The sequence below is a fragment of the Tursiops truncatus genome, chromosome 9 (assembly GCF_011762595.2).
Source record: "Tursiops truncatus isolate mTurTru1 chromosome 9, mTurTru1.mat.Y, whole genome shotgun sequence".
Classification (NCBI taxonomy): Eukaryota; Metazoa; Chordata; class Mammalia; order Artiodactyla; family Delphinidae; genus Tursiops; species Tursiops truncatus.
In genome coordinates this window covers 35,527,507-35,542,974 of record NC_047042.1, presented here as the reverse complement: position 1 = coordinate 35,542,974, position 15,468 = coordinate 35,527,507, and the positions used below count along the sequence as shown (strand labels likewise).

Here is a 15,468-nt window from a genome sequence, read left to right as displayed (position 1 = left end):
ATGTAAAACAGATAGTCAGTGGAAATCAGCCACATAGTGCAGGAAAATCAGCTCGGTGCTTTGTGTCCACCTAGAGGGGTGGGATAGGGAGGATGGGAGGGAGATGCAAGAGGGTGTGGAGAAAAGGGAGCCTTCTTGCACTATTGATGGGAATGTAAATTGATACAGGCACTATGGGGCACAGTATGGAGTTTCCTTAAAAAACTAAAATTAGAACTACCATACAACCCAGCAATCCCAGTACTGGGCATATACCCTGAGAAAACCGTAATTCAAAAATAGTCATGTACCACAATGTTCATTGCAGCCTTATTTACAATAGCCAGGACATGGAAGCAACCTCAGTGTCCATCAACAGATGAATGGATAAAAAAGATGTGACACATATATACAATGGAATATTACTCAGCCATAAAAAGACACGAAATTGAGTTATTTGTAGTGAGGTGGATGGACCTAGAGTCTGTCATACAGAGTCAAGTAAGTCAGAAAGAGAAAAGCAAATACCATATGCTTACACATATATATGGATTCTAAAAACAAACAAAAAAAAAATTGGTCATGAAGGGGCCGGACGGGAATAAAGACACAGACCTACTAGAGAATGGACTTGAGGACACGGGGAGGGGGAAGGGAAAGCTGGGACAAAATGAGAGAGTGGCATGTACATATATACACTACCAAATGTAAAACTGATAGCTAGTGGGAAGAAGCCGTATAGCACAAGGAGGTCAGCTTGGTGCTTTGTGACCATCTAGAGGGGTGGGATAGGGAGGCTGGGAGAGAGATGCAAAAGGGAAGAGATATGGGGATATATGTATATGTATAGCTGATTCACTTTGTTATAAAGCAGAAATTAACACACCATTGTAAAGCAATTATACTCTAACAAAGATGTTAAAAAAATATATAGAAAAAAATTTAAAAATAAACAGTAAAATCTCACTAATATAGACTAGGGAGTGGAGAGGATAGGTAGAGAACAGGGGAGGCTGGAAAGCTTCCATAATAGAGGTATTTTTTAAAGCAGTGCTCACTATCTAATACATCTATTATATCTCCAACTTCAAGTGGTCCTGTCCATAAAATCTATTCATAAGTAAATAAGCATAATTAAAGCACTCTCTTAAAATAATTCCTTAGTCCAGGGCTTCTCTGGTGGCGCAGTGGTTGAGAGTCCGCCTGCCGACGCAGGGGACACGGGTTCATGCCCCGGTCCGGGAAGATCCCACATGCCGCGGAGCGGCTGGGCCCAGTGAGCCATGGCCGCTGAGCCTGCGCGTCCGGAGCCTGTGCTCCGCAACGGGAGAGGCCACAGCAGTGAGAGGCCCGCGTACCGCATAAAAAAAAAAAAAAAAAAATTCCTTAGTCCAATCTTTCCCATTTACTTTGTATTTACATTGCTTATTTGCTGGAAAGTTTATCAAATACTAGATATTTAATTAGAGTTTAATAAGTACTTCTGAACTGAATCACAAGTAAAATGGTCATCAGGTCTAAAATCTGCAAACTGTACTCTAAGTGCTGCCTCTCCCACTATTCTTAAATAACAAATTATTTACTACTAATAAAAACTTATATTTGCGTTTTAGTTTATATTTCATTTTTATATACAGAATTCCATTAAAATATGACAACTCTGAGGTAAGATATTATTATGAGAAGAATATTATTCCAGATTTACAGCTGAGAAAGAGGCTTAAAGAAATTGTTTGGCCAACATCACACAGGCAATAAGAAAAGGATTAAAATCTAAGTATTATGACAAAGTCTGCTTTCTTTACTATAACATGTAGATAGAAAAAAACTGAACGATTGGAATAAATGACTCTTATAGCTTCTCCCAGCTTATACTGGGCAGGATTTGGAAAAGGGTACAGTTAAAGAGGGAAAAAACTGTATTTTTATGTTTTATAGTTTATGGTATATTCTCAGATTCATCACTTGTTATTTCATTTAATCTTCTCAATAATCCTATTGCTAGTCATGACTATTATTACTTATAAACAAAAGGGAAACTACCATAAAAACACTGGGGTGACACAACTCAAGAAAACATGCTTCTTTAAGAATTCTATTTTCAACAGTTACATTCAAATTTGTTATTAAATTTTAACATTTTAATTTAGTATAGTAAGTAAACTGTCATTTAATTACAGATTTTTAAATATACCACAATTTATATTTGGGTTTCAAAAACATTTTTTATCTTATTTGAAAGGACTTTTTTTGGTAAGCAGAATATATACAGGAAAATACATATACACATAAATGTACAACGTGTGCCACCTTACCTCCATCACCATCATCTGATCCTCTGAAACTAGGATCTTTTAACATATCCAGCTCGGCTAACATGCGCACATAAAGTGCATTCTGCCTGAAGGAAGGATAAAATCTTTCATCTCGTAGCATCAATTCATATACCTTATTGAAATAAATCAAGATATTCAATCATTAATGCAGATAATGCAGTGATTTCCACTAATAAGATTTCAACGAAAGCTAGATAGAGGTCTTACTGTAATAAATTACAGGTTCCATATTAACAAGATGTCAGTAATAAGACTATGTCACAACCAATAATTTTTTTCTGGTCCCTCCAGCACCCAAATTCTACTGAAACAGGTCCTACTGCAACACAAGTCACACGACAGCAGGTTACATAAAATGTTCCAGAAAGTAGTACTCTCTAAGAAACAAGTACACATAAAGGCTCAAGACACATATTCAAATAAATGAATCATGTTATTTATACATCATCAATTCATAAAATTCCAGAATCTATATCTGGCCCTGCAGTCAGATTCAAATTAAACAACCCAGCTAAGGATTTTCCTCATTTGTCAATTAAATAAACAAAGAAAAACTGGCCTACCTTTTTTGTAATTGTGAAGTACTGATATTATTACCATAACTCATCTTTTTAGTTATCACCGTACTTTCTTAATGCTTCAATAACCTTTTATAAACAAATTACATGCATATAGAAATATACATTGTTTTCGAGAAAGATATAATGATAAATGTTGTACATAATACCTTCCTTTGAATGTCATCAAAGATTTCAGGAGTTGGATCTTCATGATTCAAAGTATCTGCTAATTTTGCTACCAAATAATCATCAACAGTAACTCTTGGAGATGCCTGACAGAGAAAAATAACAGTAGTATTGATCTTTGGATTTTCTATATACAAGTTAAGCCTTAATAGTAGGAGAATAATGGAATCATATTATTGAAACTAAATGCCAGAAAATCCTTGGTTTGTAAATGACACCCTGATGATTAAAGGCTGAAATAAGAGCTAGAACCTTCTTGTCATCAGGTACTACACAGTCGACGTTCGACAAACATGGATTTAAATCTTGACTTTTGCCGAGCAACTTACCTCTCACTAGGCTTCACTTAATCTGCAAAATGGTGGTAAATACCACATATGGTTATTATGAGGATGAAAAGAGATTTACGTAAGGCATATGTGTCTAGCACATAGGAAACTCTGTCATTAGGAGTTAGTGTTGAGCACTCAGTAGTCCTAGATGTGTATTTAATAAAATACCAAAAGAATAATCCATTTGTTATTTATCATTTAACGTTAGAAACAATCCTTTTGAATGGCATCTAAAAGAGACTATGCTTATCTTAATTTGGTTTTATAATACTGCAGCAAAGTTCCCACATGATACAGGATGGAAAAAATCTGAGAAGTTAATTTGTTCCAACAATTTCCATCTCAAGGTGCATAATGTGACAGATACTACACAGAAATATAAAATATCATGTTCAGTGTGAAAACTTACTGAAAGAAAATAACGCTGAGAAGCTAGAAATATGGTCATCTTTGGCATGTCAACTTTTGTATTTTTAGTTCTGAAGGCTCTAGAGAATAAATGAGCAACAAGGATGGTAACTTTTAGAGAAAGTACCAAAAGAATGCATTGTTCAAGTGATTTCTCTATGCTAATAGACTATCTAAGGAACAGAAAAGAAGATATATCAAGAAAAGAAAAAAAAGTAAAAGTAAGTAAGTAACCTGGGTATATATACAGACAAAACTATAATTTTAAAAGATACATGCACCCCATGTTCAAAGCAGCACTATTCACAATAGCTAAGACATGGAAACAACCTCAATGTCCAACGACAGATGAATTGATAAAGATGTGATAAATATATACAATGGAATACTACTTGGCCACAAAAAAGAATGAAACATGCCATTTGCAGCAATGTGGATAAATCTAGAGACTATCGTACTAAGTGAAGTTAAGTCAGAAAGAGAAAGACAAATACCATATGATATCACTTAATATGCAGAAGCTAAAATATGACACAAATGAACTTATCAACAAAACAGAAACAGACTCACAGACGTAGTGAACAGACTTGTGATTGCCAAAGGGGAGGGGGGGGTGGGGGAGGGATGGATTGGAAGTTTGGCATTAGCAGATGCAAGCTATTATATATAGAATGATAAACAACAAAGTCCTACTGCATACCACAGGGAACCATATTCAATATCCTGTGCTAAACCATAATGGAAAAGAATATGAAAAAGAATGTGTATATGTATAACTGAATCACTTTGCTGTATAGCAGAAATTAACACAACACTGTATATCAACTACACTCAAACAAAATTTTTTTTTTTAGCTTTCTTTCAAATAAGTAAACAGGAGGCAAACGGCTACACAACTTCTAATGCTCCCTTGTTAATTCAACACTCCTGGTAGTAAACCCAAGTAGGTTGTGTGGTGGTTGTTTTTTGGTTTGTGTGGGGTTTTTTTGGAGGAGGAAGAGAAGGATACTTACCTACTATTTGTTTGTGTACGAGTGTGGTGTTTTGTGGGTTTTTTTGCGGTATGCGGGCCCCTCACTGCTGTGGCCTCTCCCGTCGCGGAGCACAGGCTCCGGACGCGCAGGCTCAGCGGCCATGGCTCATGGGCCCAGCCACTCCGTGGCATGTGGGATCTTCCCGGACCGGGGCACGAACCCGTGTCCGCTGCATCGGCAGGCGGACTCTCAACCACTGCGCCACCAGGGAAGCCCACGAGTGTGGTGTTTTTTTGTTTCCCCCGAACTAAGAACAAGAGAACTAAACAACTTCAACTATGTGACAAAGATCAGAGACGAACAAGATTTAAGTTAGTTTTGTCCTTTCATTTGCCCTCTAAGCTCAGTAAAACTCAGTTTCTAGGAAATAAGAGAAAAATTTGAAAATAATAACTTTATCTATTTATCTAGTTTAATTTTTTCTATAATCTCTGGAATACAGAATTGGATTAAGCCTCATCCTTGGAAGAGGGTGACCAAAACTTTCAGAGAGCCCACCTTTCAAAAAAAGTAATATGGAAGAAATACTTATACATATGTTACTTCTTTAACATAAAAATACAAAAATGGGTGTTTTTCCAAAATTATCTATTAATCTGTATTCTTTACTTTTCTGTTACACAAATGTAGTTATTTAAACAAAACAAAAGGACTAGTTAACAGTGGCAATTAGTAATTAATTGGACTAATCAAAAAATGTCTGAGAATATTAATATACTTAATGTTTCTGTACTCTGATACAGCAACTTATTTTAACATATTTTAAACTTTTTACTTTTAAATTTAAATATTGTAGGCGCTATATTATATATTCTTAAAATATAAAAATGTAAGACTTTTTAAAAGATTATACCTATAATAGGACTAATTAAATAGATATATCTATATTTAATAAAAAGTAAACAATTACTTTTCTTTTTATTCCATGATCTTGTAGGGTATTTTTGTGTTGCCCTTTTAAACGATACTTCTCTGATCTGCCTGCAGCCTTCAGGATATTATTTTATGCAGTGGTATAACTAAGTACAATCAACTATAAAATAAAATTCACTATGACTTTCAGCTCTGCTCTTAAGGCTATATATCACACTTATTTCTCTAACCAGTGCAATGTCATGACATCAAGTAAATATCCCTTCAATAAAACCGTTTAGGCAAAGAATAATGGGATTTTACTCACTAAAAACAGCAGGTTTTTAGACCTGTAGGGATTTGTATCTCCAGATTTGTTTCATAGACCAGCTGTTTGTCTATCAGGTCCTTTGCATCTATGAATTCATCATACAGGCTACCCATGTCTAAAATGCCCATTTTTAAGTACTTCGAAGCATAATGAATGTCATAAGTTAAACCTCTCCTTTTCAAGGAAAATGGTTTTAAAACACACAGATCATTTAAATGTGGTAAAGGTGCATTCCAAATAAATTATAGTTTTAGTAAAGAAAGTGAGAAAATCCTCTTTAAGCTAGCTGTTCCCTTCTGGTGATATCTGAGTTCTCAATAGCCTTAGTTCCAAAAAGTGAGTCATTTTTTTCATTATATGAGTTTTTGTTACAGCCTACACATAAAAAACTCAGTTCAGTCCATCCATTTCAAGGTTTATTTTAGTCCCTCCAAAAATCATTCAATAGTTTTAGAGAAAGCATATAAATTTCTGTTTACGTTAATTTATTTCACCATACTCATTCTTGATGCATTTTCAAATGAGAGGACATTATTCGTGTCCCATTCTTTGAAAATATGATTTACCGCAGGCCATTGTTGGCATCTTTACTATGACTGGCAACAATGATAGCCATCTGGAAGGCAAGTGTCTAAAGTTTTCTCCTGACATTTTGGTAATGTCAAAATCTCAGAAAGCTGAAGCAATAATATTGTTCAGAACATACAGGTATAATAAAACTGTATGGGAAAGCAAGTGAATAATTACAGAAAATGGGCTTCATCAGGAAGCAAGGACAGGTAAAGAATATATAGGGATCTTTAAAACTATAATGAATGTTCTATTTCTAAAGCTGGATGGGGTATAAAGGTGTTTGCTCTACTATTATTCTTAAAACTGTGTACTCTTTTAAGTAGGGTATATTTCATAAGGCAAAAATGTAAGCAAATGCACAAATAAGCAGTTTCCAAGTAACATTCATACTTAAAATTCAAATACAATTTTTGTGTTAAGTATAAATTAAAAGGTTATTATAGCATAGCCATTAAAAGTACTGGAGTGTGAGTAGCCTTGAATCTTGAGGATTTCTGTGTCCATATTCATGAGGGATATTAGTCTGTAGTTTTCTAAATGATGTCTTTGTCTGACTTTGATATGAGAATGACACAACTCATAAAATGAGCTGGGAAATGTTTTATTTTTTCTCTATTTTCTGGAAGAGTTTGTGAAGTATTGGTATTATTTCTTCTTGAAATGTATGACAGAATTCATACCTAGTGAAACCAGCTAGGCATGGGCTTTTCTTTGAAAGATGATTTTTAATTATTAATTAAATTTATTTACTATATTTTCTGTTTCTTCTTAAGTCAGTTTGGCAATTAGTGTCTCTCCAGGAATTTGTCCATTTCATCTAAGTTGTCAAATTTGTTGTCATAAAGTTGTTTGTAATATTTCCTTATAGGCCCTTTAATTTCTATAGAGTTGGCAGTGATGCCTCCTCTTTCATTCATGATTTTGGTGATCTGTATCTTTTTTCCGGGCCAATCTAGCTAAAGGTCTGTCAATTTTGTTGCTCTTTTCCCAACTTTTGGTCGTACTGATTTTTCACTATTGTTTTTTCTGTTTTCTATTTCACTGATTTCCATTTTGATCTTTACTATTTTATTTCCTTCCTTCTGTTTGCTTGGGTTTGTCTTGCTTTTCTTTTTCTAGATTTTTAAGGTGAAAACGTAGAATGTTGATTTGAGATCTTTCTTCTTTCTCATTAGGCATTTAAGGCTACACATCTCCCTGTAAGCACTTCTTTAATTGCATCCCATAAATTTTGATGTACCGTGTTTTCTTTTTTTTTTTCTTTTTGGCTGCATTGGGTCTTCGTTGCTGCATGCGGGCTTTCTCTAGTTGTGGCGAGTAGGGGCTACTCTTCTTTGTGGTACGCGGGCTTCTCGTTGCGATGGCTTCTGTTGTCACGGAGCAGGGGCTCTAGGCGCGCGGGCTTCAGTAGTTGTGGCTCGCGGGCTCTAGAGCTCAGGCTCAGTAGTTGTTGCACACGGGCTTAGTTGCTTCGAGGCGTGTGGGATCGTCCTGGACCAGGGCTCGAACCCGTGTCCCCTGCATTGGCAGGAGGATTCTTAACCACTGCGCCACCAGGGAAGCCCCAGAAGTCACTTTAAAGTAAATGTACTTTAAGAATAAAGGAGTCTGGAAGCCTGGGTCACCCTATTATTCACTGCTTCTCGCTCTCCACTCCTCACCCTGCCTCACTGACTTTCGTTGGACTGTGGCATGAGAGAGAAATAAACCTTTGTTGAGTTAAGCCACTGAGAATGTGGAGAGTTCTAACGGGTTTATAGGGCTGTTCAATTCTTGTATATCCTTGGTCATTTTCTGTATAATTGTTTTATCAGTTTTTGAGAGTGAGTATTGAAGTCTCCAACTGTTATTGCTGAATTGTCTACTTCTCCCTCAATTCAGTCAGTTTGTGCTTCATTTACGTGGGGGCTTTGTTGTTTTATCATCCTCATCAACTGACCCTTTTACAATTATAAAATGTTCCTCGTTTCTCTAGTAACAATTTTTTGTCTTAAAATCTATCACTAATATTGGTGTAGCCACTCCAGCTCTATTTTAGTTACTGTTTGCACGGTTTACCTTTTTCCATCCTTTTACTTTCTACCTATTATCTACAGTGTGTGTGACCTTGAATTTTAACTGTCACTTTGTATCTGCATGACCCTGGACAAGTTAATTCAATTTTCTAACTCAATCAGTTTCTTCACCTATAAAATGAGGATAATACACAATAATACTATTACCAGGATTAAATAAGGCAATGTAAGGCAGCTGTGCATAGCAGCATGAATAATGGATATTTACAAGTACTACAAAAATCATTATTAATGATACTGCCAGAGAAGATAAGAAAACAGTAATCAAAATATATTCTCACCTTTTCTGATAAATACTGTTCATAAATTCCAACAGCAGCTGCTCTTAAAAGACCTTTGGTTTGGTTGGTTTGATGTCTTCCATCTTTCTGACGACTTGATAAAACTTCTAGCTGTTGTTGGGCTGTAACCCGGTATCCTTCCACTGTCATCCAGAAGAAGAGATGTGCCTGACCTCCGGTTTGCTGCATGTAATCTACCAAAATCCATAACAACATAGATATTAAAGTTACACATTTTTGGGTGCATACAGATGTATGACAAGTTAAGAAGGATTAAAGTTTCAAATACTTAAAACTCCACATTTTGAACATGTTTAGAAAATGCTTGAGGTTAAAAAAAATATATATCATAAACTGGTTAGGCTGAGAAGACCAGTTATGCAGAAAAAACAAATGGAAACACGTATTTTTTTAAAAAAATCTGATTTTTCACTAAAATATCTCTAGGGGATAAAACTGCCAGAGAAGCCTTCATCAGAAATAAACTACTTCACCAACATTCAGCTTCCATTCTCAACAAAGATTATTAATCACAATATTACTATTATCATAAATATTAAAGATAACGTTTGGGCTCTTCAATAAGCCATGCATTTGTTTTTGATCGTGAAATGAAGAATCAGGGAGTTTTGCTGGAAATGTCCCCCAGATAAAAGCAATTTTGATGTAATATTAATAAAATTAATAAATATTTATATATTAAAATGGCATAAAAACAAAGCCCTCTCCCATTCATGCACCAAAATGATATACACAGGTTATACACACCAAGTATTCCTGATAAAGTATTCTTTCTCAAATAACTTAAATTTAAATTCATAGTAGAATCTCCTGGGTTTTATTTAAAAGCAGATTAGCAAATGCACATTGGAGTTAAAATAAGCATTTATTTGCTCGACAACAAAATAAATCTCTGGTTTCCAAAGAAAAGGGAGTATTTCAGAGAATGAGGGGTGGAAGAGAGATATATATGCCACACCTAATACCAGGTATTTCAAATTTAACAATATTTACAATTATTAAAAATTTCAAGGTTATATTATTTTTATAAAATGGATTTACCTACCCATAAAAAATTGTAGTGCAACATTGTCTACAAGAATGCTGTCCAGGGGGACTGTGCAAAGTTTCCCAAAGTTTGCTGCCAGTTTCACAGTATTTATTTCCTACAAATAAAAGTTAATGTAAATTAATATTTCATCTATTCACTCACTAGGTTAAAGATCTTTACATAGATGTAAAAATTTAAGTTAAAATAGAATAAAAATAAAGGTTTCTCTTCTTGTACATGTGGGTGCCCAATAAAAAGTATCAGCTCACTGAATTTCCTAGAGTTATTTTAAGAGCTGCTTAGTAAATATACATTAAAAGTATGATAAGCACTCATTTCTTCTAATAAAAAAATAAATCTAAATGTATTTTCATGGATTCTCTAACTCTGTATATTCCAAACAAAAATGAACATTTTAGGAGCTAAAGGGGATATTTGGATCACCTTAATATGTTCAAGAATAAACAAATCCCAATATTTTCAAGTACAGATTGAAGTCTATCTACTGGGAAAACAGAAAATATTCCCGAGTTAATCTGCTCCTAACAGAGTAAAAATTCTATAATCTTTATAGAAAGTGTATTTCTTTTCAGTCTACCTAAACAGTAAATTACATATACTTCAAAGCAAGAGAGCTACATAGGGTGAAAAAAAAATTTGTTAACAGGTTCAAATTTAGAGAATCTACATGTCCAGCATTGTGCTAGGTGCATTATACACATTACTTCATTAATCTCCACAGCAATCCTGTTGGATAAATACTACCAATCCCACTCAACAGATAAGAAAGTTGAGGATCGGAAATGTTGCCTGGGGTGACAAAGCTGGTTAGAATGAGTCAGTGTCCTCAAAACCTGCTGCCCCTTCCACAAAGAGCCATAGTGTTTCCAGGAATGATTTTCACCAGCTTCTCTGCGTTCCCAAATCCATCTCTCACAATCCTCTATTTTTAAAAAAAGATAGACAGGTTTTCTGAAAGTTAGATAGGCTGCCTTATTCAGGAGCAGATATTAAATTAGGCATAGGAAAAGGAAGATGTTTTGAAAAAAGGAGAAAAAAGCTTTCTCTGTAATTAGTATCTCTCCTTCATATAAGTACTTAATAATAACAGATTACCAACTTAAAATGTCTGGGGTAAAGCAATCTAGTCCCAGCGCATGATTTCTCCTAAGTCTTCCTTCCTCAGATTTTATCACCTCTTTTTCCTGTCCAGCAGCACCTCTATAGATAGGGAATGGAAAAGAGTATTCACTATCACTTTATTTCTGATAAAAAGAATAAAGCACCTCCTAAGACTTTAAGATAAGTAGCATGGTTAAAAAACTACATCTCTGCGAAGAGTGTGAGTTTTCTTCCAAAGGACAACACTGTATGACTTGAGCTATTAAAAAAGGTAAAGGTTGATATTCGAAATAGAATTGACAAGCTTCCAAACAAGGTTTCAAAATTTCAAAAGGATTCAATATCGGAAGGTGTTTAGGCAAACAGACTTTAAATAATGATGCGTATGGATCATTAACTCTTAAGATCTAGGTAAGGTAACTAGATAAAGAAACAGTAAGAACAAGTGAAACCATATTATTCTTCTATTCTGAATTTACATGCACGTATAAACTCACTTTAAAATATAGTTAACTGAAACAAAGACAGACAGACATACACCCGCACACACATATAAATGACAAATGTGGGCCTCAAGTAATGTAAGTTATAATTAAACTAGCAAACTAAACTCAAGATTTTTAAAAATAAGTCTTCCATTCCTTAAGGAATTTAAGTACACTGCAAATTACAAGACCAGAGAGTCACAAATAAATTTCCAATAGAAAACCAGCGTGAAAAAGGTGACTACATTAAAAACTAAATGTAGTAAAAAATGTTTTTGTTACGTTTTAAAGCCCCAAATCTCTGCTTCTCCTTTACAATGAAAGTCTTCCAAACAGCTACCTGTAATCACAGTTTCTAATTCACCTCTTCCCATTTTCTCCTGGACTGACTCCAGTCAGGGTTTCTCTCCACTATTCCACCAAAATGCTATCATCAGATCATCAATAATCCCCCTGCTGGCAAACCCAATAGTCAATTCTAAATCTTCATCTTACTCAACTTATTAGTCGCCTTTGATATACCTGATCTCTCACTTCTTTAAACATTTTCTACACTTGGCTTCTAGGATATCACACTCCCAGGTTTTCCTTCAATCTCACCAGTCACTCTGTTTCTTTGGCTAGATCTTTCACTTTGTCTTAAACACTAAGTAACTGCAGGGCCTCAGGACTAAGTCCTTGATATCTTCTTACTTAAACTCATTCTTTTAGGTAACCTCATCCAGTCTCTTAACTTCAAATAAACATCTGATAATCCTGAGGATTCTCAAAGTTTGTTCCATCACTAAACATTCCCTTGAACTCGAGTTTACGAATTAGCATGTGTACTTGAATGTCAAACCGGGATCTCAAACTAAAACATTCAAAACTTGATTCTCTCTTCCAGACTTCCTCCTCCCTCAGCTGTATCCATTTTAGTAAACAACAACACTATTCATACAGTTGCTCAGGCCAAAATACTCTGGAATCATCCTTGAGTCCTTTTTTCCTCTCTCACCCTGTATTTAAACCATTAGCAAATCCTGTTAGCACTATATCTAGTCTCTAATTACTTCTCACATGAACCTCCACAGACATCTCTTACTGAACTAATGCCAACAGTCTTGTAAGTGATCTGTTTCCATTCTCGTTCCCACCACTCCACCACAATCTATTCATCACAAAGAGTCCAAGTAATCATTTTAACTCATAAGTCACATCATGTCACTTGCCAGGGCAAATCTCCAATGGATTCCTATCACAATTAGAATTTTTTAAAATCTTACTATGGCAGTAAACCCCAAGGTTCCTCTCTAATTTCATTCCTACTACTACAATCCTTTTCATGCATTCCATACCAGACAAAATGACCTCCTCTAACTCACCAGGCACTTTCCTATTCCAGGGCCTTTGCATGCTCTCACCTTTGCCTGCAAGATTCCTTTAAAAAAAAAAAAAAAAATTCACAGGACCCTCTCCTTATTCACATCTCTCTCTGCTCAAATGTCACCAAATCTCTCAGCATATATCTAAAACACTCCCAGACATTCTCTATCACCATACTTTGCTTTACTGATTTTTTTCACATTTACTTATTTTTTACATTTTTTACATAATACATCAATTTATATATTGGTTAATTTTCTGATTCTACAACTACTGGGTTGGCCAAAAACTTCGTCCGGGTTTTTCTGTAAGATGTTATGGAAATGTAAGCTCCATGAGAGAGATTTCTGTTAGGTCCATCTAAAAAAAGGTGCCCAGTGTACAAAATATAATAAATGTTGAATTTTGAATAAATAATACATGAGTAGATAAATATATAAATCAAGAAATAAAATCTTTAATTACTTCAGTATTTTTCATGCAGCATTTTAATCTCTTTAGCTTGTTTTAACAAATACTTACACTACATTGTGTAAGATAAACTTTTTTCTAAATTCTTAGTTCTTTTGTAGAGTGCTACACTGGTTAATATTCTACCTTTTGTCATTTGCTAGACGTTTTAATGAATATAAAGTATTTATAACTAAATATTAACTCAAAAGTACTTTACTTACCTTGCCTGACTGCAACCGTTGTATTCTTGAGTCACATACTTTCTTTACAAATAATAAGCTATTTATTTGATTTTTGATGGTGTTGATATCTAAAAACAAACAAATTGATTATGAGGTAGAAAGTGGCAGTGTTACTTGTGAAATACTTTAAACATACATTTACTATAATTTAACATAATAACCAATGAATAGAGCAATTATTTTATTTAATAAAAGAAAAAACTGGAAACTTTACAGTGAAATTATTTAATTAAAATTAAACCATGCCAATTATCTTTACTTCAGAGATAACTGCAATAATAAGAGTCTCATATTCAGAAAATTATCGTGCTTTAGTCTCAGCACATATTAGCATAATAAAAGTCAGATTTACTTAAGGTGAAAACAACTAATAGCATCAAATGACATTTAGGTAAATTAAAGTTTTGTTTGAAGACACAGTAATCATTAAAGAAGTAAAACATTCTTATGCTTAAATAAATTATCAATACTTACCATCACCAGCTGTATCTAGAGATCGAAGATATTGTAATTCTTCTGCTGCTTTATCTCGGACTGCTTCTAGCTCTCCAATATTGTCACTCAATTTAATAATGTTCATAAAGGCCTCATAGTTGCAGTTAGAATCACGGATCTGAAAATAAAGTTTAAAATACAGATGGGAGGGAGACTCGCTTAGGTGAAAACAGAATCTTGAGTGCCTACCATGGGCCAGGCACAACTTTCCTCTATATCCCCACTGTTTATAACAAAGCAAAATGAAAATCTCTGTACTCTTGGTACTTAAATTCCTGTGGGTCACAGACTATTAACAAAGTAAGTAAGATATATAGCACACTACAAAGTAAAGAGCATGCTCAGAATGTCTGATAATAGCAAGGAAGCCATGATGGCTAGAGCTAAACTAAAGAAGTGTAGAAGAGTAATGGAGATCAGTGGTAATGGAGGGCAAATATGGTAGGGTTTAGTAAATATTTTGGCTTTCACTCTGAATGGAATAGTTACTGGAGAGTTTTAAACAGAAGAGTGGCATTCTCTGACATAAATTTAACAGAATCACCGTAATGACATAAATAACTGTTATTTCATCTTTTTTCTCCAGCCACTTGCTATTTAAGAATAGGAATGGAGTAGAAGGTTAAGTTGGATTTAACCAGAGTGTGGTTTCACCAAGCAAATAATAAAGTGAGAGAGACAGGAAGGTAGTTGAGGATGTTGTGAAGGAATGTATGACCACCAACAAAATTTAAGCTAAGTGAAACAGTAAGGGGAGCTATGAAAAGGTAGCCAACTTGGGATACTGTCCATTCTAAACAAGGAGTCAAAGCACCGGGGATTTGTGTAAGTCTGGAGGTACAGGAAAAAAAAAAAAAAGGCCAATGAGCACATGAAAAAATGCTCAAAATCATTAGTCATCAAGGATGTGCAAGTTAACCATAAGAAAATGACAATGCCAAATGTCTATCAGAATGTGGAGAGACCAAACTCTCAAACAGTGCGAGTGGAAGTACGAAATTATAACACAACTTTGTAGGACTACTTGGCAGTTTCTCTCACTTGGTATAAATTTTACTTCAATAATACAACAAGAAGTAGGTTTTTAAAGACCTGATTTTTCTAAGAATACATTAAGAAACAAGTTAAGTAGCTGTTCACTTATCTGCTCTGGGGGGGGTGGTAACAATATGAACCAATTAGGTACTCTATTCCACAGTCAGAGATAGGACTTAACATTAACTAGTTTGTCTTAAAAAGAAATAAAATATATATTTCGAGATGAATAATGCAAATCCGTCCACACTGTTTTTAGAAATGACTTAAAAA

General features: G+C 34.6%; 1 protein-coding gene across 6 annotated transcripts in view; it reads right to left on the bottom strand.

Annotated features, from left to right (window-relative positions):
• The window catches only part of SNX13 (sorting nexin 13), a 138,038-nt gene that overhangs the window by 50,812 nt on the left and 71,758 nt on the right, over nt 1-15,468 (bottom strand). For all 6 annotated transcript variants that reach the window (XR_012333925.1, XM_073809649.1, XM_019928257.3 and 3 more), the window contains 6 exons: nt 14,140-14,278; nt 13,645-13,733; nt 10,014-10,113; nt 8,948-9,141; nt 3,043-3,147; nt 2,295-2,427 (listed from right to left, as the gene is read on the bottom strand). Coding sequence is in view for 5 of the 6 variants with exons in the window: in XM_073809649.1 (XP_073665750.1) it covers nt 2,295-2,427; nt 3,043-3,147; nt 8,948-9,141; nt 10,014-10,113; nt 13,645-13,733; nt 14,140-14,278 (760 nt within the window). In the remaining variant the exon portion in view is untranslated. The remainder of the gene's footprint in view (nt 1-2,294; nt 2,428-3,042; nt 3,148-8,947; nt 9,142-10,013; nt 10,114-13,644; nt 13,734-14,139; nt 14,279-15,468) is intronic.